The 27,155-nt window shown below is 39.3% G+C and overlaps 1 protein-coding gene across 25 annotated transcripts in view; it reads right to left on the bottom strand.

Moving 5' to 3' along the window:
- Nucleotides 1-27,155, bottom strand: part of Magi1 (membrane associated guanylate kinase, WW and PDZ domain containing 1) — a 623,637-nt gene that overhangs the window by 73,440 nt on the left and 523,042 nt on the right. For 11 of the 25 annotated variants that reach the window (XM_085840252.1, XM_085840262.1, XM_085840249.1 and 8 more), the window contains exons 6-10: nucleotides 21,368-21,450; nucleotides 17,240-17,278; nucleotides 8,488-8,545; nucleotides 5,439-5,548; nucleotides 2,821-2,913 (exon numbers count right to left, since the gene is read on the bottom strand). In XM_085840252.1, coding sequence (XP_085696378.1) covers nucleotides 2,821-2,913; nucleotides 5,439-5,548; nucleotides 8,488-8,545; nucleotides 17,240-17,278; nucleotides 21,368-21,450 — 383 coding nt within the window. The remainder of the gene's footprint in view (nucleotides 1-2,820; nucleotides 2,914-5,438; nucleotides 5,549-8,487; nucleotides 8,546-17,239; nucleotides 17,279-21,367; nucleotides 21,451-27,155) is intronic. The other 14 variants (XM_085840254.1, XM_085840269.1, XM_085840263.1 and 11 more) reach the window with 2 other exon arrangements.

The following is a 27,155-nucleotide window of genomic DNA, read 5'->3' as shown; positions in this document are numbered from 1 at the left end:
ACATTGTGTATTTACACCGACGTACACTGCAGGCACTATACCACATAAGAAGGAAGCAAAGTCTTGAAATGAGGCTAGTGGCCAGAGAAATTCAATTTTTAATTTTTGCAGTTGTTGTAAGTTTACACCTAAGTGACAATATGTAACCAGTGACACTGCACTAACAGTAGAACTTAGCTCATGCAATTGAGTGTCCCATAAAATGTAGAATGATAAAAAGCTATGAGCCAGAACTTCATCTTTTTCTAATGACAATGGGCATTGGTATATAGGCTCTACTACATTGTGGCCAGCCAATAGACCTCTTTTTGTTGGAGTATTGCACGTCTAAAGATGGAGATGGTACCAACTTAACGTAATAATTATTAGGAGTAATGAAATTGGATAATGCATGTGAAAGGCTCAGTGGGAGACTCTGGCATGTAATAAGGTTCAATGTATCAGTTATCATAGAGATGGGAGATGGAGTACAGTGGGGAGAGGAAGCTGCAGAAAGCCCTCCCCATCCCGAATCTGGAAGCTGGAGAGTGTGTTGAAGAACACATCTACAAATGACCAGGTGCTGGGAAGGACAGTCAGAGGAGAATTTAGTTTAGAAATTAACCAATAAGCCAAGCTGGCAAATGGCTTCTTCTTGATCTACTACCAAAACTAGATACTGTGTAAAAACTAAGATGTGAAATTTAGTCATAAACAATGAAGCTAACGTCTAAGTTAAAGTTTATTATAGACACAGCTTAGAGAATGGAATAAGATGTAATGTATTTATTTGTTAGATTCTAATTAGGTCTGAGGGATGATGATGAACATGAAGGCTCTACTGTGGGCTGGCTATAAGAATACTTGATTCCTTGGAGAGTTCATGGACCTGGACTTTCTCAGTACACTGTCAGGTTCAACAGAACCTAAGAAGAAAAAATCAGCCAAAAGGCTGGGAGTGTGGCTCAGTGGCTGAGCACTTGCCTGGGGCATCAGGGACTAGGGGCATCATGATGCTTGCCTTTAATATCAGCACACAGGAGGCAGACAGGAGGATCTCTTGTGAGTTTGAGGCCAGCATAGTCTATACAACTAGTTCCAAATCCATCCACAGCGACATAGTGAGAACATGCTATAAAATAAGGCAAGAAAAAACAAAACAAAACAAAATAAGAAAAAAAAATCAAGAGGGAGACTCTTCAGATGATGCATACAGACAAACGAGAAGTGTAGTCTTAGATGGTACTTTAAGCACATGGTAAGCCTAGGATATGCACCTTTCAATCTTTAGTGTATTTCACCTCTAAGACAATTCTTTTTAAGAACATGAGCTAGTGAACATATGTGTGTGTGTACATATAGACACACTGTTTCAATACTATTGTAATTTCATACATATCAAAAGAGTCTACCTGACTGGAAATTAACAAAATAACACATACACACACACACACACACAAAACATTAGTTTCATGCCTCTGTGAATTTAAAGCTTAATAAATTACGCTTAAATTAACACTTCATCAATGAACTCTAATCACAACCACTTACTTCTATAAATGACAAGCACAGGGTGGTGAAGAGCGAGTGACAGGGATCGAGAGGTCAGCAAAGAGGGGGGAGAAAAGTCAACCACACAGAAGTGAGAGGCTATGCAACCCACTAAGGTGGTCCGCAGACAGTGTAGTTGGTCCAGGGTATTTAAATGAGGCGGGCACAACTCTCTTACTATGACAGTGGTGAAACAAGAGGACACGAGCCAAAGAAGGAATTTCATATTCCGAGAAATACTAAGAACACAACAGTAATGGTGTTAATTAGCCTGTTACTATGGACGACAGTCTATCTTCAGGAAAGCCATTATCATAAGAAAATACATTTGTGTGCTCAAAGGTATTGACAATGATGTAATGACGACGTTGACTACTGGATACAATGTCCCACTAGGTTCTTTACCACTAATGTTCTGTAATTCCATAATACTATCCAATGGAAGGCTCGATTTTAGTTTTCTTACTGGAAAAGAAAGAAAACGAGGAACCGCGATACACACTGCTCCTCTTTTATCCCTGAAGAGTAATGAAGCCAGACTATTCAAGGCTCAGGAACCCAAGTCCGGAACAGTCCTTTCTAAGGGCTATACTTACAAATGTAAGACCAATATAACTAAATGTTATAGGATATACCAATGCAAAAACAGCAGCAGGGAAGGACATTGAATGTAAAGTTATTTACGCTTAGAAGGAAATATTACTCAACAGCAAATGTGTTGCCTGAAATCTCAAAATATCTGACTATTTATTTATTTATTTATTTATTTTAATACTGTGGTCTCCAAATCACTCATTCCAACTCTGAGATGGTTCTGCTCCCTCAGGAGGATCTGGCAATGTCTGGACACCTTTCTGATCATTATTGGTTACTAGTGGGAGATTGGGTATATATCCTCCTGACTTGTCCCATAAGTAAGTGCTTACGACATTCTTCTTTATAAAGAATAATCTAGCCAGAAGTATCAACAGTGTTGAGACTTTGAGTTACAAGTCTTCATTTTTTTTAAAATGAGACTTTAGAAATAGTAAGTGACTTTGGTGTATCATGCTAAGTCTGACTGACAACCTGAATTTGGTCCCGGGGCCACATCGTGAGAGAGAAAACTAATTCTGACAAGTTGTACACTGACCACCACATGTATATGTGGCACAAATTTAGGGGCTCCCCCCCCCCCCCGCACAAACACACACACACACACACACACACACACACACACTCAGTGTAATGAAGAAATTAACAGCAATACCCCAGAGCTAAAACTATGATGCAATCAAAAGCCCCCATTACCCTGAAGTGGAGTTTCCCTGGCTGGCTCCGGATTGCTCGGGGGATGGGAAGGAGCAACAGGAGGCACAACAGATGCATGATCCTCTGTCCACTCTAGAAGAAAGAGAAGAAGCAGTTTCGTGATTTGTCTCTGAACAGCCAAGCCACTGACCTTCTTAGTAATAGTCAGACCAATGAATCAAAAGTAGGTGGTGTGGTAGTTTGAATATGTTTGGCCCAGGGAGTGGCAGTATTAAGGGGTGTGGCCTTGATGAAGGAAGTGTGTCGCTGTGGAGGTGGGCAAAAAGAGCTTCCTCCTAGCCTCCTGAGGATGCCAGTTTTCTGACTGCCTTCAAGCCAAGATGTAGTTCTTTAGCACCATGTCTGTCTGGAAGATGCCATGTTTCCAGCCATGATGATAATGGACTGAACCTCTGAACCTGTAAGGCAGCCCCATCCAATTAAATGTTGTCCTTTATAAGAGTTGCCTTGTTCATGTTGTCTTTCACAACAATGGAAACCCTCACTAAGTCTGTGAGCAAAAGCAGCAGTCCTCCCTCACTTTGTGGTAAGGTCAGTGAAATCTCTCTCTCTCTCTCTCTCTCTCTCTCTCTCTCATGTTAAAGAAATATGGCACAACTGGTAAAAATTTGACTTTAAAGGTTTTAAGTGAAAAACAAATTTTGGTTTTCTTTTCCTTTGTTTTTTTCAGGTATGGATTTGCTTGAAGGTAGCCATGTGAGAAAGGACCTTCTTAAGGCTCAGTGAGGGGTGTGCTGCTCTGCAGAGCCTACCTGTCTTGCCTGGTAAGTTGGATGAAAATATACGCCATTATTTTGTTGAGGCACTAACTTCTGTTGTCTCTGAAACTCAAAGGGAAGCTACTGCCGGAACCCTGTAACACCTTGCAGTGAGTGATCTTTAAGATGTAAAGTAGTCACCTTCCCTTAGCTATATGCCCACATTTGCTGGGACTACTATCTTTAAAAATATCTTTAAAAGTTATCCTTAAATTAATAAGGAAATTAAGCCAGAGAACTTTTCAGCTGGTGCATAGGGGTAGAAGGGAGTAAAGCATGGTTTACCAGCTAAACTGGGCTCAATGTCTGCCTTATATAATAAGTACATGGCCTAAATGCTTTTCATTCATTCATTCACTTACTACTATTTATTTGGATTTTTCGAGACAGGGTTTCTTTGTGTAGCTCTGGCTGTCCTGGAACTTACTATGTAAACCATGTTGGCCTTTCATGTTTTTAAAAGGTTAAAACTGAGTATTTTCTGATACACGAAAATTAGAGATTCAAATGGGTGTTCATGAATAAAGTTTTATTGACACACAGAATTGCCTATATTTCTATATTATCTGTATCTCCTTTACACTATAAAGATGAGTAATTATTACAAGAACCATGTATCATTAATGCTAAAACATTTGTGATGCTTATATATACTCATAGTAGTAACATTTGGCTACTCCTATAGTTTAAGGACTATATTTGATTATGTTCAAGGACTCATTGCTTGCTTGGGTAGATACTTGGTGTGATGAGGTCCTCAGTACAATTTCTAGCACCATACACACTTAAAATATATATATTAAAATATGTAGTATATAAATTAATTAACTATATTAAATATTTAATATATAAGTTAATTAAATATAATAATATATAACATATAATATGTATTATATATAACGTGGGAACAAAAGTGTTATAGTTCATATTCACATAATTGATATTATACTTAGATGGTATAAAGCCTACCGCTGAAAAATTTAATGAAAAATTAGGAAAACCTTAAATATTAATAAATGGATAGCTACATACTAGTAGAAACACTCATTATATAACACATCTTTTAGCCATTAAAACTTTGAGTCAACTCAAACCTTCAAGCAGGTTTAAGAAATAAAAAGTGAAAAAAAAAGTTGCTCAAATGAAATATATTTACTCACAAAATTATTCTTGTTTTTGGTATTTGTGATTTTTATTTACCAGAAAAATTCTACACAGTAAGCCCCTAAGAATGGGATGGGGCAAGCACTGGAAGATTTAAGGTTCCCCCCCTTTTCCTTGGTTATTTTTATTTCTCTAAAGAATATGAATTTGTTTGGGGCAGTGGTGGTACAAGCCTTTAATCCCAGTATTTGGGAGGCAGAGGCAGGCGGATTTCTGAGTTTGAGGCCAGCCTGGTGTATATAGTGAGTTCTAGGACAGCCAGGGCTACACAGAGAACCCTGTCTTGAAAAACCAAAATTTAAAAAAAAAGAATATGATTTTGTGACTTCCCAGAAGCATGCAGATCCTTCTGTACGGGGTTTCTAACGTGAAAAAGGAGCCTAGTGCCCAGAATCTCTGCTTAAATGTTACACAGGGATCACCATGCAAACGCTACAGGGGCCCAAATTCCCTCAGCTCCGCAGGTTAAATTCCATCCAAAGCAAGGCAGAGGTCTGAGCGCTATGCAGGGGCGCCCCCTTCTGCAGTGTGCTGGGGTGTGCTGTTGGAGGGAGGGGTGGTTAGAGGAGAAAAGAATCTATCATCAAGGCCAGCTCTGACCACACGGGGGTGACAGTGCCTAGGCTTTACCCCACACTCCCAGCTCAGGGAAATGCCTCCAGCAAAGAAGCCAACCTTCTGGCTGCGGTGGCTGAGGCTGCTGCTGTTGCTGCTGCTGTTCAAGCTGTTTCTTCCTTTTGGCTTCTAGGACTGGGTTTTCATATTGCGTCTTCCTGTTGATGTGGCTGGGAAGAAAGGAAAGCAGTTCTCAGGGAGGAAATACTCATTCTAGCAGGAAAAGGCCGAGCAAATCGATTAACTGGGGCACAGCAGAGGGTCTGGAGTGGATATGCAGATAGAAAGACATAAACACAGCTCCCATTATGGCTGTGTATGCGCAGTGAAACCTAAGGTGTGGTTGGAATGCATCTTACTAGAAATCCCTAGCGAATGTCCTGAGGCAAATAGCTTTACTCACCATCAGAAAGCCCTTGTTTACAGGGAACGTGTTCCCAGAGCTCCAGTGAATGCTGGAGCCCAGGATAGCATCCAGTCCAATATGAATATGGTTTTCCCTCTGCATCTGTACACACCTATGACCCAGTTTAACTTATAAAACAAGCACAGCAACAGATTAATAGCAACAATTGACCGTAGCCCTCAGTAGTTTCCACATATGATTTATTTCCTTAGTCACTTAAAGGAACTTCTGCCTGCCTCTTCAGCATGTTCCAATTGCCCACGCTGTGACCTTTGTGCTCTGGGCCTATCAGGAAGTTAAATAAGGGACATTTGAACACAGTGTATGACAGTGTTTGACACTGTGACAGCTGACCTTGTAACTGAGCTGGCCACCAAGTGACTGACAGGCAGTGCATAAAGCTTAGATGCACTGGATGAGGGGTGCTTTGTGGCCTAATCTCCATGGAGCAGCAAGGAAAGAGACCTTACGGTGCCCTGAATGACACCCAACTTGAAACTTAAATTTTATTTATTTATTTCTAAAGTTTTCTATACCATTTTCTTTTCAATCAACAATTCACCTTGAATATGTGAACCATGTAAGTGTGGACACAATAGCATTTCATGTGGGGATGAGAAGTACACCTCTGTGGAGTTCTCTTTGTCTGACATTATTAACTAGTGTGCTCACTCAGCTATGGTTGCTTTAGAATTCAAGGACTTGAGCCAGTGACTCTACCTGTATTTCAAAGCTAGCATCTGAGAGGGGAGGTACATTAAACTCACCAAGAAGCACACTCTGAATTACTAAGAATTAAGAGTCAACTGGAGCTGGGATGTTGTCTGTGGTCTACAATGGCAAAACTCTTGCATGGCTTTACATAGCAAGGTATGGAGAAGCCTAAGGGTGAGGTCAAAAGGACTCCACTAAAATCTGTCAATTATGGCAACCCAATGAATGACCAAGAGGAAAGATCAAATTCACAGCCTATAGGCAATGATACTTCAAAGATAGTTAAACTATGTGAATGCAATGTGTTTAAAGTGACAAAGATCTAGACATTTTAGATGACTCTGTCACTAGTAAGGCCGGGCACACACACTTACCCCAACAACGCACACATATCAACATACATCCATCATCCACATGAGTGTTTCTGTGTGATGGCCTTATTTATTTTGTATTTATGCTAAGTATAAATACATGTATATATAGATGGTTTCACATATACATATGTGTGTATGTACACGTGTATGTACTCCTTAAGCCAAAACAACAGTTCATTAGAAGTTTGGGGGCATACCTATTACGTTATTATTTAAAACATCAAGTATTGCTTTTGAAAATGAGATTTTTTCTTTTAAAGAATGGTTTGTCAAATAGGGTAGACAGACTATCTTTAATTCTTATTAAAAGGATATTTGTCTCTTTGTTCCTTTAGACGATTTCATTGTAAGAAATTGCCTACCACTAGCATGCCCTGTGGATCTGGCATGAAAAGAGAGAGAAGCAGACCTTGTAAGTTATGTCTTTCCACTTCAGGACCTGGTTTCTTCTTCGTTCATAGTGGTACCCAGCTGCATCCTTTCTTACTAAATGCACAAGCTAAGTACCAATGCAAGCCCGGCCTTGCCTGGCAGCAGCCTCTCTGTTCGTCAATATAAAAGATCTTCAGAGCTCACAAAGGATATGTACTTTATGAAGGTCAATAAAAATGACTTTGCTTATATCTGATGTTGAAGTTTCTCCCTATTCTGTACAGGGGAATCAGGCCTTGTACTGGCCAAGGGCACTTGTTATACTGAACTCCTGTAACTGCTTTACAGTAAGACACTGGCATCTTATTGCAGCCTGGCATTTTTACATAATATGTTCCTATTATTGGGGCATTATACAAGTGACTTTTTATTACCAGCAACATGAGAAAGAGAAAGGAGGCCTTTTATCTTCACTGTGGCACGAAGGACAATGATGACACAAAATTCACATGGTGCTTGTCTTATTCAAAGGAACTGTTACAGTTTTCTCTCACTTTCCTTAGAGGAAAAGTTGCGATGTATGTTGATATTGATGTTTGCAGTATTCACCTCTTTGTTATTGTTAAAATTTTCTTTTAGCATCCTGCTAATCAATGATTTTAGTAAAAATGACAAAGTACACGTCCAATGCTAGAATAAAGCCTATAGTAAAGCGATCACACTACGGGCTGAGAATCCTGGGAGAGGCCAGGAGGGACAGATAACAGGCCCTGCATCTTATCCCAGTTTTCTGTTTCCTTCTTACTCTTGGCAAAATTTCATAAATTATTAAGATTTATCTAACCCTTTTAGAATGGCAGAGTGAATAAATAAGTAATTGCTATGAAGTTCAGACCGAGGCATAAAAATAAGAGCAGTCAGGCTGCTCTGAAAAAGCACAAGCTTTCTGTAGTTTTTAATCGGCACTCCTACAGCCAGGTCTTCACTACCACTCACCGAGAACCTGTGGTGCACACTGGGTCTTGGGGATTCGGAAGTTAACAAAAGCCATGTATACTGACTTCCTTTCTGAATTTCTTCAGGTTTGGTGAATATTTACTTACTCACTAAGTTCTTCCTCTTTCCATTATAAAATTAATAATATCATTTTGAACCTTGTAACAATGCTAAGATGTGTTTCGTATAATATACACAATGGCCCAGGAGTGCAAAAGCTATATGTGGAATATCCACGGACACTTACTCTACATAGTAGACACCGTAGACAGGGTCTTCAATCTTTTCCCAGCCAGCAGGCAACTCTGAAAAACAAAAGACCATTAGCACACAACGAGAGCTCATTCAGGAGCGCAGACACTGAGTCAGTCAGCGGAGAGTGACACACTCAGATATCTTGAAGACAATTAAAACTGTGTATTCTAACGCAAAGAAACATGAACTATTTTTCCTTTGTTCTGTGTACTTTTCTACATGAAAAATTACTCTCTATCTATTGGTATTTTACTTAAGAAAATAAAACAATAAAATGCAGTCCTAGCTGCCTTCATCATCAGCCAAGTATTGAATTAGATTTTAATAGAAATACTTAAAACTTTCTTTAACACCTAGTTCTTCCCTTAAGTGTTTATAGTTTTCTCATTCTGTTTCCAGACTACTTTGCCACATATGTAAGAACACATAAAAATTACTTTCTTTTCATTCTCAAGTCAGTGGTTTTATTTTGCTTTCCTTGAAAGAAAATTTAGCTTGCATCTTATCCAGATAAGATTCATTGTTCCTAATGAAGACATTACTGAGTGAATTAAAATGGCAGGCTGAGCTGGGTGTTCAAAGTACACACACACACACACACACACACACACAGACACACACACACACCCCGTTACTTCATTCTTGCACATGTGTCAGTTTGTCTTTCCAGCACTTTATCTTTGAAAGATAATGCAAGATAGTTCACTGCCATGTGCAAATATTCTTTTGTACATCCCCCTAGTGGGTGGAATACAGGCAGACCAGGCTTCATTAGGTAGGTGAGGCTGGTCTCACACATGTTCTGGTCTTCACTGCTGGAGCCCTGGGACTGCCAGCCTGCCCCCACACACCTCTCATGTGTATCTTTTAAATGTGAGGGTGGAATGGCACCAGGCAAATAGTGAACTCTGTCTCCCGAGGTTTCAAACCAAAGTCAGAAACTCTTAACTAGGTTTCCAAGTTCCGTTAGACGAATCTATTACTGAAAGTCCTGTTGTATTGAAGTGTTTTTCTTAGAGAAGGAAGAACCTAGACTGTATCTGTGTCATCAAGCAGCTCTTTTAGGCAGGGCAGCAATTACTCAACTTGATTTTTAAAGCTCTCAGGATCTGTGAAGGTAAGGTAAGACTGGGTAATGCTATCCTTCACTGTGAATCATTATTCCTAGAAATCACTAGTCACAGAGTGTGAGCCAAACATCACAAATACTAGAGATACTGCTTACTTTGAACCAGCTTAATTTTTCAATTCCAAGAATCATGTAGCTACTACTTAATTTGAGATGATAGTACAACCACATCATTCCCCCATCCCTTGTTTCACTCTAAACCCTCCCATGTACCCCTCTTTGCTCTTTCAAATTCACAGCCTCTTTTTAAAACTGTTGTTACATGCACATATGTATACGTATATTCATGCATGTTCCTAAATATAACCTGCTCAATCTGTATAATGTTATTTATATGCATGTTTACAGCCCTGACCATTTGGCACCAAGTAACCAATTGGTGTGTTCTTCTTTGAAGATTTTTTCTCCCACTGAAAGCATTCCTTAGTTGCCTAAGTACTTTGTATAGAGCTGAGGCCTCATGGGCCCTACATCCCATCCATGTTGGCATGTCTGTTTTCCTTGTTCAGCTCATGTTTAGGTGGCACATATTAGTGAGACTTCTCACATTCCTAGGGGAGACAGTCTTACAGCCAAGACAGTCTCACAGGATTCTTGACCTTCAGGCTCTTAGAATCTTTTTGTTCCTCTTCCACAATGTTCTCTGAGCTATAGGTGCAGGATTTGATGTATAGATGTATCCACTGGGACTAGGGCCAACAATGACCATTTTAATTGGCTGTGATTTTCTATAAAGGTCTCCATCTGTTGCAACAGTCATCCTTGAGGAGGGATGAGGATTTGGAGCTAGGAGCTCTAATGAGAGAGCACACATGACATTTGATTTTCTGGGTCTAGGGTACCTCACACTATGTGGTCCTTACTAGTTTTACCCATTCACCTGCAGAGTTCATGATGGGGCTTTTCTTTACAGCTGAATCTGGATTTCCTAGTGTGTCTATACCACATTTTTATTATTCATTCACAGGGCATTTAGGTGCTTTCCAATGCCTACTTATTATGGCTGGAATAGCAATGAACATGGCTGAGCCGGTATGTGTAGAGTAAGATGCCATGAGTCCTTTGGCCGGCAAAGAATGGTACAGGTGGGTCATATGGTAGATTTATTTTTAGCTTTTTTTTTTTTTGGGGGGGGGGATTCTCCACACTGACTTCCATAATGGCTGCACCAGTTTGCAGTCCCACAAACAGCAAATGAGGGTTCTCTTTTCCCCTTAATCCCTCCACCATTTCTTGTTAGTTGCTTGGTGAACCGTTGACATTCTGATAGGGGTAAGATGACATCTCAAAGTTGTATCAATTTGCATTTCCAGTTGCTAGGAATAATGAACATTTTAAAGATTATTTCTTAGCCTCTCCCCCCCCCTCCTTTTGAGAATTGTCTGTTCAGTCATAGGCCTTATTTTTGAATGGGGCATTTGGTTTTTTTCATTCTTTATATAATCTGGATATTAATTGGCTCTCTGATAGGTATCTAGGAAAAATTCTCTCCCATACTGTGACTTTCCTCTTCACCCGGCCGATTGTTTCTTTTGCTGTGCAAAGCATTTTAGTTTTAGGAACTCCCACTTGTCAATTGTTGGCTTTTTCTTGGGCGACTGGAGTCTTATTCAGAAAATCTATGTCTTACAGCTATATCATATTAAGTGTCTCTCAGATATGTATCTAGCAAAAATCATCTAGCAGTGTCAGTATTTCTGGTTTCATGTTTAGGTATTGATCCACTTTGAGTTAGTTTCTCTGCAGGGCAATAGGCACAAGTCTATTTTCATTCTCCTGCGCACGCACATCTTCTTTTCCCAGTAGCATTTGCTGAAAATGTTTTCTTTTTTCCAGCTAGTGTTTTAGGCATCTCTGTCAATTACTAAGTTGCTGAAGTTTTATGTACTCTTGTCTGGATCTTCAATTTTGTTCATTTGGTCTACATGTCTGGTTTTATGCTAGCACCATATTCCTTTTATTACCATGATACTGGAGTATATCTTAAGACTTGGTGTGTTAAACAAACTAGCACTGTTCTCGTTCAGGATCGTTTCGGCTATCTGAGGTCTGTTGTGTTATCATATGAATGTTAAGATTTTTGTTTCTATTTCTGTGAATAGTAAAATGAGGATTTTTATTTTGATTGTATTGAACCTGTAAACAGCTTTGGTAAAATATTTTCACAATATTAAATCTATCAATCCATGGACTATCTATCTATCCATTTTGTAGTGTCTTTCTTTAGAGGTTTAAAGTTTTCATTGTTGAGGTCCTTCTCTTCCATGATCAGGTTTATCCCAGGATAGTTTGTGTTCTTTGAGATTATTGTGAATAGGGGTGTGCTAGTGATTTCACACTCTGCACATGTGTTGGTGATGGATTGATTTGTGCAAATCAATTCCATATCTTGCCACACTGCTCCATTTGTTCATCATTTCTAGAACTTTTCTAGCAGAATTTTGGGACTCTCTAAAGCATGGTGTTACGCCATCTGCACACAGGAGTACTTTGACTTCTTTACCCACCCGCATCCCTTTAACTCTCTTTTCTTTTCTTGTGGCTCCAGATAGTGGATGCATCTGTTACATTCCGAGCACAGTGGAACTGTTTCAAGCTCTTCTCAGTTTAGAATGATGCTGATGGAGGGATTCTCATAAGTAGCTTTTATTATTTGAGGTAAATTCCCTCTCATCTCCCATTCTCTAATATTTTTAGCATGAAGGATGTTGAATCTTGTCAAAGACTTTCTCTGCATCCATTAATATGATCATGTGATTTTTGTGGTTTATCATATTATTTTGATTTGTGTATGTTTATCATCCCTGCATTTTAGGGATAGGACAAACTTAGTAATGATATATAAAGGTTTTGATGGAAGTCTTTATTCTGTTTGCAAGTAGTTTATTGAACATATCTATGTTGAGAAATATTTTTTTATTGTTTTCACCTGATTTTAGTATTAGAGCAATACTGGCTTCCTCAGAGTCTGGAATCAATCTCTCTCTCTCTCTAGAATAAGGAGGATGAAGGATTGGGTGTAGATCTTCTCTGAATGGGTGGTAAAATTCTGTGAATCCACCTGGCCCTGGCTTTGGAGTACTATCTCAAGCTCCTCATAGTTATAGTTCTCGTCAGGTTGCTCATCTGGTGATTTAGCGGAATCTAGAAATTCATCCATTTCTTTTAGGTTTTGAGCTTAATGGAGTACAGGTTTTTAAAGTGTTCCCTTATGATACTGTGAGTTTCTTTGATGTCTATTGTAATGTTTCTCCTGCTTGCTTCTGAATCTGTTAACTTGGCTCCTCTCTTTTCTTTTTGCCAATTGTCAGTCACCATTGTTTTATCTTCTCAAAGAACCAGCTCTTAGATTTATTGATTCTTTGTATTGTTTCTATTTCATTAATGTTTGCTTTTATTATTGTTTTTGCCATTGACTGGGTTTGGATTTGGGTTGCTTTTGTGTTTTCAAAAATTTTGAGTGGCTTGACTAAGCCATTGATTTGTGCTCTTCTTCATTTCTTTAATGTAGGCACTGGGAGCTAAACCTTTTGCCACTAATACTGCTTTCAATGTGTCCCAGAAGTTCTGTTGTGTTTTCATATTCTCTCAGTGGAAGGAAAAAGTTTTTTCATGATTTCTTCTTTGACACAATCATGCTTCAGAAATGAATTGTTAAATCTCCATGGGTATGTGTACTCACTAGAGATTGCTGTCCACTTTAAAATTTTATTGCCATTGCCTTGTGATCACATAGAATGCATGGACTGATTTCAATCTTTTTGGTTTGTAAAGATTTGTTTAGTGTCTCAGGATGTGGTATACTTTAGAAAATCTTCTGTGTGTTACTGAATAAAATGTATATTCTTTGGCGTTTACTCTGTAGAAAACCGTGAAGTCCATTTGGTGTGTGCTCTCAGCAAATTCTGATGTATGTATGTTGTTTGTTTGTGTGTGTATATATGTATATATGTCTGTCTGTCCGTCTGGTGTAGAAACTGGGATATTGAAATCACCTAGTATTGAGAGATGGATATTAATCTGTGTCTTTAAATCAAGTAGTACATTTTTAAAATGAAATTTGGTACAAACAACAGTTTGGTGCAAGGCTGGGGAGATGGGTCAGCGGTTAAGAGCACTGACTGCTCTTTCAAGGTCATGAGTTCTATTCCCAGCAACCACGTGGTGGCTCACAACCAACTGTAATGGATGATCCAATGCCCTCTTCTGGTGTGTCTGAAGATAATGACAGTGTACTCACATACATGAAATAAATAAATCTTTTTTTTAAAATCTTAAAAAAAAAAAGAGTTTGGTTTAGAATTGTAATGTCTTCTTATAACTGTTACTTTGTTTAGGATGAAGTGTCTCTATTTCCTTTGATTAGTTTTACTTTCAAGTCTGTAGTCCAGAGAGGTAAATATTAGAACAGCATCACCTGATTGGTACCTGGTCCCATTTGATTAGAGTACTTTGGTTCATCTTTTTACTCTAAGATGCTATCCACCTTTAAAGTAAGATGTGTTCCTTGGAGAGAACAGAGAGATGGATTTTGTGTCTTACTCTCTCCATTCATCCAACTTGTGTCTTTTGATTAGAGAACTGAGACCAATTTAAAGCCATCAATTGAAATGTATGTTAGTTGCAATTGTCCTACTGCTGATTTTTGGTGGCATTGTGTTCTCAGTGGAACTCTGTGTTTTAATAACTATGGCTTCCTATGTCGTCACACACTGTCTTTGCTATGTCCATTCCTTTGTTCAACTGAAAACACTGTTTCCTATATTTTCTTTAGGTTTGATTTGTTTATATCATAGAAATTTTTTCTTTCAGTTCAGTTATAGTGGGTAGTTTTGCTGGGTATGTTATTACAGGTTGGCAATCATAGCCTTTTAGGACTTGGAATGCATTGCTCCAGGCTCTTCTGAATTTAAAAGTTTCCATTGTGAAACTGGCTGTTATTTTGAGGATTTTCTCTTATATATGACTTGGGTTTTTTCTCTTGGAGTTTTCAATACATTTTTGTTTGTTTTGTGTATGTAGTGTTTTACTTATGATATGTTGTGGGGATTTTCAAATACTGACAGTTTTGTAATCAGAGGGTTCTTACATGTTACCAACAGTCACAGACAGAGCATGATGGAGGTGTGCATGTGCACACAGACACATGCAAACTGGTTACTCAAAGTTCATATTTTGTTCAGATTTGACTGCACATCGAGAGACACTGGTTTAATGGCATTTGCCACACAGGTTATGTCTGGAAACAAAGAAATAGGCCTCTCTCCTTCCTTCCTTCCTTCCTTCCTTCCTTCCTTCCTTCCTTCCTTCCTTCCTTCCTTCCCTCCTTCCTTCCTTCCTTCCTTCCCCCCCATCTTTCTCTCTTTTCCTTCCTTACCTCCCTTCCTTCTTTTGTAGAAAACACTTTGCAATTTTAAGATGTCTCTTGAGTTTAGGAAACATTATAACTATAGTGAAAGATGAGTCTAACTTGTCAATATATCTCATGGCCTTCGTCTGTCATATCAAGTCTTAAGGACTAATGAACTTCAAATGCCTGGGAACCAGTTTCCCTTTGTAAAGCTAGAAATGGCCATTTAAGTGAAAATGAAGTAGCTAAGGTTAAAATGCAAATTGCTGCACAGTTGTGCGGTAGAAAAGATGAGAGGGAAGGATAGTGCTATGACTAATTGAGCCAGATCTCCTACCAAAACCCAAAACTTAAAATAATTGACCTGATTATCTACACATAAAATGGTAGAAATAGGTACTTGATTTTCTTAATTTAGCAAAAATTAACATAACCACTACTGTGTACCCATGGACATGTTAGATACCAGGAACATAGAAGGAAGTGTACATGCCATTACCTGTGCTTTGGTGGAAGTACACAGAGGGTACATGAAACTGCCCCTGACCTGAACCTCTGTACTATGAACAATCTAACATTCTGAAGTTGAGAAATGCAATTAGTTGGTATTTCTGTGTATGTGTGTATGTGGAGGTGGGGGTGGGGTGGAGAATCGAGTGATAGCTCATTTGGTAAGCATTCTGTGTACTAGCATGTATACACACACACACACACACACACACACACACACACATTAAACAATTCTGGAACAGATGAACCAATTCTATTAAGTTTTTGAATTTTTTAAGCTAAAACTTATTTTGAAATGAAAAGACAGATTTCTCACTTCCAATGTGGTAATTAACTTAATAACAGGAATTAGTTTCCTAATGCTTAAAATAGAAATAGGTCATCAATTTAAAAAAAGGAAGCTGTTTGTCCCAGAATTTGCCATTTAGTTTTGGAAAACTGAAAAAGGTCAGAAAATATTTAACAGAGAAACTGATTACATTATGTTTTAAGCAAACATTCATGAGGACACACTGCTTTTGTTTATGATGGATGGCGGATGGGCAAGACTCTTTAGCCTGCTAGGGGGATTTGAGATGAGATCCTTCAGCCATAGTTCAGATGTAGAACTGAAACGTAGGGTCCATGTTAGCACTGTTGCTCTGTGGACTTTGCCTGGTTAATAAACATCTCTGAGCACACCTTTCCCCTGGTTTGCTTGAATGAGGATGCTTGTTATAAGAGGGTACCTTCCAAATGATGAAAAAAAAAAATAAGGCCAAATTCTATAGTACAGCTCTAGTGAACCAATACTGTATGTATGTATGTATGTATGTATGTATGTATGTATGTATAAAAAACAAAAGCAAATGAGAGCAGTAATCTCTATAAAATACATCCACATTGACAGGAGTTAAGACAATCATAAAACACGAGCAGACTCAGTAATCTTGCGAGAGTCCACACACGCTGATGTCAAATGATCTTTCACTTAGAACAGGCAAGGGCAGGCCAGTTTTCGATGCGCTATGGCTTTCCTGCAATTTACTGAAAAAGATTGTGCCTTTCCATCTCTCTTCAGTGAAGCTTCGGGTGGACTGCAGCTAACTCCAGAAGTGTTCAGATCTCAGTGTTATCATCTCATGCTGAACACAAAGCAATCCAGTCCAAGAGCAAAGGAAAGAAACAGCATTATAGACATGTGCAAATGATGGCCACATTGGAACAGCCAAGGTGGTCAAGAGCTGATCTACACTGAGCCATGCTCAATACAGACAGGGCACCTGCTGCCAGAGTCACTCACTGCAGTGACACGGTCAGCAGCACACAGCCCGTGGCTTAACCACAATACAATCTTAAGACTCATGACCCGTGCAGCCCCTCACTGGAATTATTCTATTCTGCTAGCACACTGATCATCACCTCTAACTCCAGAGCTTTTGTTTTACTTGGCTTGTTTATATTATTCATACAAACAACTCTATACACTAAACAAATAAAGCAATGAAGCGAAGAGAGATTATATGAAAGTTCAAGGGTCATGGCAAGTATCCCTTCATTTTCTTCCCCAATTCTAAATTTAAGGGCTATTTATCGCTAATTTACTCTCTTTCTAGTCCCACTCTGTTCCCGCGGTTTCACCATGTATTACATACAGCTCTGCCTCATGCCTGTCAGCAAGTGCACTGCCTTTCATGGGCAAGACAGGCCGAAGCCTGTGACTGGAGAAGGGCAAGCTCAAGGCAGAGAGGAGATCAAGCGGGTGCAAGGCATTACCTAATTCACTGTCCAGCTCCTCGGTGTGTACCCCTTCTTCTCCAAAGGAAGAGCAGGAATGAGACAGAAAAGAGAAAGACAAATTCAGACACCAGCACCAAGAGAGAAACTCCATTAGAAAAACAGCAGAAAAAAAACCCATCATTACAGCGACCTTACCTGAATTGTGGTTACTTTCACTGGCTTTGGCTAGTAAACTCCTGACCTCAGTGTAAATCACAAAATGGTAAGAGCTGATATTGGCAAAATAATTAGACGGCTCATTTCCTTGCATGTCAAAATGTTATTTGATTGGTTGTAAATGATGACAAATACCTCTGAGGTTTCCATGTTCTTAAGTGGGAAGTCACTTATTACACACCTTATTTGCAGTAGACAAAGCCGTGAGACCTTTCGATATAGGTCCTTTTAATCCTTCAATAATCCTCTCATCACAGAAGCAATTACACTCACAATTAGAGCATTACTTAACTTAAAAGTAATGCGGCTTGGAAAAGGGAAAGTGAGGTCAAATTGAAAAGGGAGATTGTATAATGTCCCCAGTGCCTTTCAAGAGGGGGAGAAAGATCAACTATGCCGCGGTGATACATATCAAGGAAATGATGCTTGAAGGCTGCGCTGAAGGGGCATCATGGCAGGCAGAGCTCACCGATTTGAGTTTGTTTGTTGATTTGTACATAAGCTTTCTAAGCCAACGGTTCAGATATAGTTGAGTGAAATTGTGCTCAATTATTTCAGCTAGCAAAACAAGTCACTTCTGACCTCCTCTGGCTGTCAATAAAATAAGTTGGTTATTACTGAGATGAGAACATGGCACAGCACACAACATTCATTTTGTTGCTAAAGGCTCCCGAGCTACAGAGAGCAGGTGGCTGTCGCCTACCCTGGAAGGAAGCTACATGACCCCAGAGGCAAGGGGGTTCAAACCTCTTTCCGGTGTATATGCCAGTGTTCAGGGTACACTGTGGACTGTCTTAGATACTAACCATTAATCAGCTAATCCTGGTAGCTAGTTTGACCTCAGGATTCTGTCTTTGCCTCCTGGTAGAGTCTACAGACAGGCTGCCATGCCCAACTGGCATGAGCAATCAGTTTTGAATAGCATTCTTTATGTTGTTATTATTGTTTAAAGATCAGATTTAAATAAAGTAAGGTCTGTAATAAGTGACTTCCCACTTAAGAACAAGGAAACCTCAAAGATATTACAAAATGCAAAACTGCCCATTTAGTATTACCTAATGAGGTGCACAGGAAGGCTTGTTCACCCCCCACGCCAGTGAGTATGTGCCAGCCACTGTGTTAGGCAACTGTTAAAACTGGCACAAATACAATGACTCTTTTGGAAGAAAAGACATGTACAAAACTAAACAAAATCCAGTGAAATTAAGACCATGCCTAAGTCTCCAGAGTACGCTACACACTAGAGTGACGTGAATGTATCTGAAGCCAAGGTCATGGAAATGGTATCTGAGCTACAATGTGAAAGATGCATGGGTGTCAATGAAAACCACTCAATTCAAGCTCTGTGAGAGCCGGATGCTTTGCTGTCGCATTCACTGACATGTCCGCAGGGTCTCCAGCGGATGGATGTCTCACATAGAAGATATTCAGCAACTGTGAGCAATGTGACCACATTCTAAGGAGGAAGCCCTGAGCATCCAACTGTTAGGCAGCAACTCAGTGAGGTCTAGTGGGAGTGCAAAGCAAAAGGCAGGGCAGGGCAGAGCAGAGCGAGGGTGGCTGGACAGGCAGACCAGAACAGGCAGTTACTAGGCAACCAGAGAGGCCCCAGCAGTGCAGAGAAGACACCCTCACACTGACATGGAAACAAAACAAAGCAAAAAAAAAAAAAAAAAAAAAAAAAAAAAAAAAAAAAACAAAAAACCAAAACAACCAACTGCTGAGAGCAGCAGAAGGAAGGGATCTAGGTAGGAGACATGTGTAATCCAGCTAGGAGCTCTACAGGTGGGGAAGAAAAGACGGAGTGGATTTCAGACATATTAAGGAAGCGTGTGAACTGAGCTGACTCGTGCATTAGAAATGGAGGTGAAGAAAGGTGATGGATCAATTGGATTCCTGAATGTGTACCCATTTACTTCCAACCAACACGGGGAGCATTGAGTATAGGGTCAATAGTTCAGTTCTAATTATCCTGAGTCAGAAATCTCTTTGAGACAGCCCGCTGGAGCAAAACCACAGGCAACTAAAAACGTTGACCTGAAACTACAAGGAAGGCCAAGACTTCTAATGGTGCTAGACAAATATTGATGACCAAAGGAGTAATTATATTTATGAATAAAATTCCATGGGCAGGTGGACCAGAGTATAAGACTTTTAACTGTATATAGTACTTTGCAATATTAGCTTGCATTTCCCATGCAGGCACAGTATGTGTGAGAAGTGGAATTTCTTGATCCAGATCATGACAGCAAACAGTGAGGCAAGGCAGCTCTGTGCTTACAGCAAAACCAGGAACTGACAGCTGCCATCATGTGATTATGTGTTTATGCTGTCTGTGCACTCACATATCATTCTAAATGAATGAAATATGTGATTCTTATATTGATGAGATAATTACTGAATGACCTGCACTGGATATGCATGTATACTTGTGTCAAGGAAAATGCTGTTAGTATAAGAACAAAACATTCTGTAGCTTTTCATAATGCACCTGTTCCACAGCAGTTTTCTCAATGAAAGGCCTTCTATCATCTATTATCATACATTCCCCATGTACTTATGGTAGACATGAACTCTGAAGATGCTATGTAATAAAAATGGTTAAACTGCCTTCAAACTCATCTCTTGTCAAAGAGATTAAACCTGTTCCATGAAGTTGTACTAAAGTACAGTTCACAGAAAGCATGGAGTGTTCTCATCTTTGAAAACTGGTTACCTATGTATTATATTAAACAGAATCACAGAATACTCAAATGGCCATTACTCCCCACGTATGAGACACTGATCTGCTCACACACCTAGTTTACTCCTTCTTCAGCTAAGGGAGCAAGGAACTGGAGTAAAATGAGCATGCGGACTGTGCCTCTTAAATTAGAAACACATATATTTCCACTTGAACTTGTTCCAATAAACATGAACGTGCAAACCTATATTTATTGAACAAAATCTGCAGCCATATGTAACAGAAAAATCACAGAGTACAAGGCTTTTAACTGTATAGTACTTTGCAATATTAGCTTGCATTTTCCAAATATCACCATTTATGCATATGAAACAATTGTGCACTACAGGGTAAATTAATAAAGCTTTGGTATCTCACAGGTAAATATGTTATTATATGTGTATATTTATGTGTATATATACATATATGCTATATATTATAATATATATTATAATGCATTACTATATTATTATAATTATTCCACAACTAATACACAATTAATTATAGTATTAATTCAAATGCCAGGATTGTATAATGAGCAACAAGGCAAGGCAAGCTTTTGCCTTTTAATAAGTTCACAAGAGAAAGCAATCTTGACAGAACTTGGGACAGATTCTAGTGCTAAAGAGAATATACTTGCTCTGCATTAAGTTTTCTTCTGCTTTGGAGAAATGATGAGAAACTCCAAATACTTGAAATAATCCTTTTCAACAGAGACTTGTATAGTCAGAAGGAATGTCTAGAAGATGAAGATACAGCTCTAGCCTTCCAAAAATTACAGCTGCGTTTTAAGCAGTAAAGGCATTCCTAACGTGTCATTGACCCTAAACTAAACAAGCAATACAATTATGAAAAAAGAGGCAAGAAATCTGTTTTTTTCCCTGAAGGCTTTTACAGCACAGGTTAAGATCTAGTCCATTAGTAAACGTGAAACATCAAACCATCTTTGGTTTCTATATTCCTGGAGAGTTTCTCTAGAGTCTTTTCCAAGTCTGACCTGCCTCTATTCCCAACAGTCATCCTGGAATGTACATGTCTTTTGATGAATTGTTCTTCTAAAAGAATTCTATTTCATTCCCTCCTTTATTCTAAGCCACAGTGTGTTTCCTGAAAATGGAACAAAGCACTCCAATGTTACAAGCCCATTTGCCATGTGAGCACTCTTTGGCAAATGTGCAATGAGCTCTGCCCCCATCGTGCAGATCCTAAAACCTCTTGGTCCTTACCATCATCTTCACATTCTTCCAGAGGCTTCTGCTGTTTGTTCAGGCACCGAGGGTCTAACCATGATGTTGTTTTCGTGTTGTGGCTGAAACCCAGAGACAACAACAAGACGTTTGTTTAAGGAGAAAGAATGACAACACAGTACAAAGCCTTGCATATCTGCTCATGAAGCACAAAAGAGATGCATTCCAATAGTACAGGCAAAATACTAGAGGGCTGGAGGCTAGACCGACAGTGGCCTAGGATGAGTGTGGGAAGGAGGTTTTCCTTTCTAAGATATAATCAACGAGTTACTGAATGCTTAAAACATAATGCTGGCATTATTTCTGAATAATAGATACAAATGACATGCTTTTCTTATTCAGTCTATGCCTGTCTAGACTTATTCATCAGTCTTCACACTTGCCTAAGAGTAACTTTTAATTACATGTAAATTCGCCTATAACGTCAATTTAGAATACTGAAAGCCACAAATGAGGTGGCACTGTCACTCCCTGTGTCACATTAAGCCCTTTCCTGACACTGTGGAGCCCCTTGATCATGTAGCACCTCGAAGATACTCATATACATCACTCTGTAAGATCAACATTGAGGCATTTAATGAACTAACTAATTGACTTCTTTATCAATGGATGGGCGGATTTGTGCCATAGGATGTATGTGGAGATCTAAGAACACCTAACAGGAGTCAGTTCTCTTGTGTCATCATTAGGGTCCCATGTGTTGAACTCAAGTGTCAGATTTGGTGGTAAGTAAGCTCTCGGACTGGTAAGCTGTTGTGCTGTTTCCTAAAGCAGGCCTTAAAGAGGTCAAAGGCACCCCAAATAGAATCCAGGAAAGAGAAAGGGAAGGGAGGGGGGAAGGCAGAGAGGAGGGGAAAGGGGAGAGGAAAGAAACACACAGAGAGAAACAGACATGCTGCCCAAATGTCTCCTGAAGGGTACAGGCCAACCCTAGAGGTTTCGGCAGACTGTGACTGGGGCCTTTTGAGTACGGAAATATCCCAAGGGTCTTTTATCCTTCAGTTATGTTAGAAATGTCACAGGCAAAGTGGGAAGTGTCGCCTTTGTGCTTCTCCAAGTGGATCAAGACACGGGGGTCAGAGTTCTACTTGAGCCTGATTCACTGAACAACTAAGTGGGTGAGATGTGACCTCCAAGGTTAAGAGGTTTGGCCCAAAACTAGAAGTAAAAACAAGAACTGGGGAGCAGGGGGAAGAGATATTTGAAGTTTTGGCATGAATCCTTTTTATCCCAAGTTTACAGTTTGGGTTATCAATGTAAGAGGATAGAGCTCCATCAGCCTTTTAGATGCAAATCTTACTAATTATTAAAGAGAAAATTATGCCTATACAAATGAATTTTGCCATTTCACCATGTTAAACAACAACAACAAACGAAAATACTACAGCGATTCTCATCATCACTTTGCTCTGTGGGACTGTTTGTAACCATGAGAACCTCATTTCATATGTTAGTTTAATTCTCATAACAACCCTCTGGGGAAACTAATGAGCAGTAACATTATCACCCCCATTTTACAGAAGAGAAAAATGGGAATATAAAGGTGAAATCTGCCAAAGGACATGGCTGACACATGGCAGAAATAGAAATGAAAGCCAGGGGGTTGTAGAGCTGACTCTGAGGTCTGAACTTCTACACAATGATGCAGCAACACTCTACTGGACACTGCCGGGAGGCAAGAGAATGCACCTTTCAGAAACAAGTATTTGTTTTAGCTATAATGCTATGGCTATGATAAAATATGACAAAAGTAATCTGGGGAGGAAAGGGATTATTTCATTGTACAGCTCTAAGTCCACCATCAAGGGAAGGCAGGTCTCGGGCTTAATGTAGTAACTGATGCAGAGGCCATGGTGGAGTGATGCCTACTGGCTTGCTCAGCCTTCTTAAATAACTCAGGATAAGCTGCCCAGGGCTAGCAACACCTCCATTGGCTGAACTCATCCATATCAGTCATTACTCAAGAAAATGCTCTTCAGCCGGGGCAATTTTGTAGAGATATTTTCTCAGTTGAGTTTCTTTTTATCAAATATGTTTCGGTTTGTGTCAAGTTGACCAAAAGTACCCAAACAAACAAAAAACAAAAGAAAAAAAGAAAAACAACCAAAGCAACCAAATAAACAAAAAACAAACCCCAAAAGGCCAATTAACTCCTTTTGGACACACAAACACATAACTTATATATCAATAATCTTCCATATTGATTCCCAATATCTCATATTAACATTAGTATCACAATATAGAATACTCCAACTTTTAAAAATCCCAGTCTTTAAAAAATGAAAGACTTTAAAAGTTCAGTCTCTTTAAAAATAACTAGTCATTTTCAGAACTCATGTCTGCTCTAAGATATCCAAAACCTCATTAAAATATCCAAACTATCTCAAATGTGAACTCCTATAAAATAAAAAGTAAGCACAGGGTCCCCAATGAAGGAGCTAGGACCCAAGGAACTGAAGGAGTTTGCAGCCCCATGGGAGGAACATCAATATGAACTAACCAGTACCCACAGAGCTCCTTGGGACTAAATCACCAATCAAAGAAAACCCATGGTGGGACTGACTGGTGGCTCTAGCTGCATATGTAGCAGAGGTCATCAATGAGAGGAGAGACCCTAGGTCCTGTGAAGGTTTCATGCATCAGTGTAGGGGAATGCCAGGGACAGGAATGGGAGTGGGTGGGTTGGGGAGCAGGGGGAGGGGATAAGGGATTTTCGGAGGGGAAACTAGGAAAGGGGATAACATTTGAAATGTAAATAAAGAAAATATATAATTAAAAAAGTAAGTTACATACTTATTTTTAAAAGGAAGAGCTAGAGTCTAGTTACTATCAGATTAAAGAAAAGTCAAACTCTATCATAATAAATATATAAACTCAGTGACTGTCCAGTGTTTGGAACTCAAAATCCTCTGGGCTTCAGGGGACTTCAGCAGCTCAACCCCTCTGGCTCTGGCACACAGAACACACATAATACATCTGCCAGGCTCAGGCCGGCTTCTCTCCGAAGCTGCTGCTGTTTGGGGTGGCTGCTCCATTGTACTGCGATCTCCAGAATGCTGGGATCTCCACCAGATCTGAGGTAGCAGCCTTACCAATGACCTCTCTCAGTCTGTGTTCAGGGCCTCTGGCCCTGACACAGGATGCCAAGCCTCAATTTCTCTCCTTGATTTCTTAAATCCTGGGGCTTCTACTACAACTGAGGCTGCAACATCACCAGTGGCCTCTTCTGGACTCTCACAGTGCCAAATTTCAGCTGCTGTCCATGACTACCTCACAACTTCAAAACCAGCCATTACTTGGGAACTCTTATATATCACTCTGCTTAGCTGCCATCATGAGGTATAGTTTTGGCCTCCTCTGGTCCACAGTTTCTGTGTGGTGATCTTGAGGAAATATTTCTAGACATATGATCCTCAATGATGGTGCCTTCTTTTTAAACACAACTAATTTCTCAGCTCCAGTATCACTTATCGCAGTAAAGCAAAAGTTACACTTTGGAGGTGCAGGTCTCTTGTTAATTACAGCCAATTCTTAAGGCCTAGCTAACCAGGATCACAAATTTTATATTGAAATTATCAAAGGGCCACAACAGAGTCTATACTGAACCCTTAAAACAACCCTCTTATACTTTACAAGTCAGGGCTTTCATTATCTCAAAAGATATCAGCATTCATATCTTCTGAGCTCCCACAAGCCTACTGAGTACTCAATAGCTTTTCGAGCTCAATATTCTGAAGTCCTACCATAATCTTAAATAACAGTCAAGTCTGCCACAGTATCCCACTTCTGGTACCAATTTATGTCTTAAATTATCTTTCTGTTGCTGTGATAAAACACCATGAACAAAAACAATTTCATCTTACAGCTTGCAGTCTATCATCCAGGAAAGTCAGGGCAGAAACTCAAGGCAGGGACTGATACAGAGGTCATGGAGGAGTACTTCATACTTCCAAATATGTCAACTTGACAAAACCTAACAGGTACAACCTTAAAGTTTGAAATAACTATAGATGGTCATGTCACTACAAGGAAGAATGCAGCTATATTCAATATACCTTTACCTAGATACCATCAATGGCAACACCTCTAGAAAGCAGTGCACTGGGTCAGCTAAGATATGTATCTATTCAGACTACAGAAATTTGAAAATTCCTGTCTGCATTATTAAGATTGGGTCTATGTGTGTACTATTCTTCCTCTGTCCATATTTTATTTTTGTTTTGTTTTGAAGACAGGATCTCACAATGCAGGTTTGCCTCAAACTCGCCCTTGTCCTGAGAGCTGGGGCTTTGGGTATACACTACCATGTTCTTTAGACTATAGAATTTTCTTTTTCATTGCTTTGCTTGAAATGTCCTTGAGTTTTTGATGGTTTTTGTTTCTCAGGACTAGGGTTTGAGCCTGTGCTGTAGGCATACACAGCAAGCCTTCACTTGTATCCTCATCAGAATAATGTTTCCACTTTTATTTTCTAAAATATTGTGTAGAAATGATGCTCATTCTTCTATGACAGAATTCTTTATGAAAACTTGGGAGCCCTAAGAGTTCTTTTTCAGAAGTATAAAATTAAAAACTCATTTTCCTAATTGTTACAGGGCTCCTAAGGACACATGTTGTACTAGATGAAATTCAGTCTGTGTCTCTTGAATCACAGGTCCATTTCATGGGACTTTTCATATGTCTCTGTGTGACCTTGGTCAATAATGGTGGGACTTCTATCTTTCCTTCTTTGTTTGGCTTATAAACACTCATCCGTTTTACTAAACTTTTGATGACCGAAATATTCCATGCATTTTTTTTTAGGGTTCAATTATACTGACTGTTCTTCATTCTCCCTTCTGATCTGAGTGTGTGTGTTAAGGATGTTGTTAAGATTTATTTTATTTTACATGTATAAGTGTTTGGCTTCACATATACATGTGTACCACATGCATGCAGGCACCCGTGGTAGCCACAAGAGGACACCAGAGCCTCTGAAATTGGAGTATCAAATTTTGTGAGCCACCATGTATGTGCTGGGAATGGAATCAGGTCCTCTGAATGAGCAGCCAGGGTTCTTAGCTGCTAAGGCGTCCCTTGCCTGGAGATTGACTTACTCTTCTTTCTCTAGGATCTTGAGATAAAGGCTTAGGAGTACAGACTAAAGCCATCTTTTTTTTTTTTTTAAATGCAGTTAATACTACACATATCTCTGTCATTCCCTGGCTTTTTACTCAATCTGAGATGTGATATTTTCATTTAATTTGATTTTTCTCTCAAGCTGAGCACTAAGGAGATTAAGGCAAGATAATAAGTTTGAGGTCAGGATGGCTACAAAGAAAGACTCAAGTCACAAGAATTTACAAAACCAAACAATTTCTTTTCAGACTACTGTTTTGGATTATTGATTCTTCCTTTTGCAAGAAGTCTGATGATTATTTTTGAAAATTCCTTTCTTCCTTTATTAGATAATTCTATAATGTTTACTCTTTTATGATTAATATTTTTATGATATGCTTTTCCTACACTTTTATGTTCAGCCAACCTCAACTGTTACATCTAAAATGAGGTTTAGAAAATTAATTTCATAGTTACTGATAATCACTAGCCATGTTCTGGCTTCCTGTCTCTTTTCCCAGATTTTCTGTGGGCCACTAGACTTGAGACCTCTTTTCTCTTTATCTGTACCACTTTCAATTGTTTATTTTGCTTTTGAAAAGGTGGCTTTGGGTATGTCTTAATCAGGGTTACTATTGCTGTGATGAGACACCGTGACCAAAGCAACTTG

The sequence above is a fragment of the Mus caroli genome, unplaced genomic scaffold (assembly GCF_978045245.1).
Source record: "Mus caroli unplaced genomic scaffold, Mus_caroli_1 scaffold_7, whole genome shotgun sequence".
Lineage (NCBI taxonomy): Eukaryota > Metazoa > Chordata > Mammalia > Rodentia > Muridae > Mus > Mus caroli.
The sequence above is the reverse complement of the archived record's forward strand: the minus strand, read 5'-3'. Positions and strand labels throughout refer to the sequence as shown.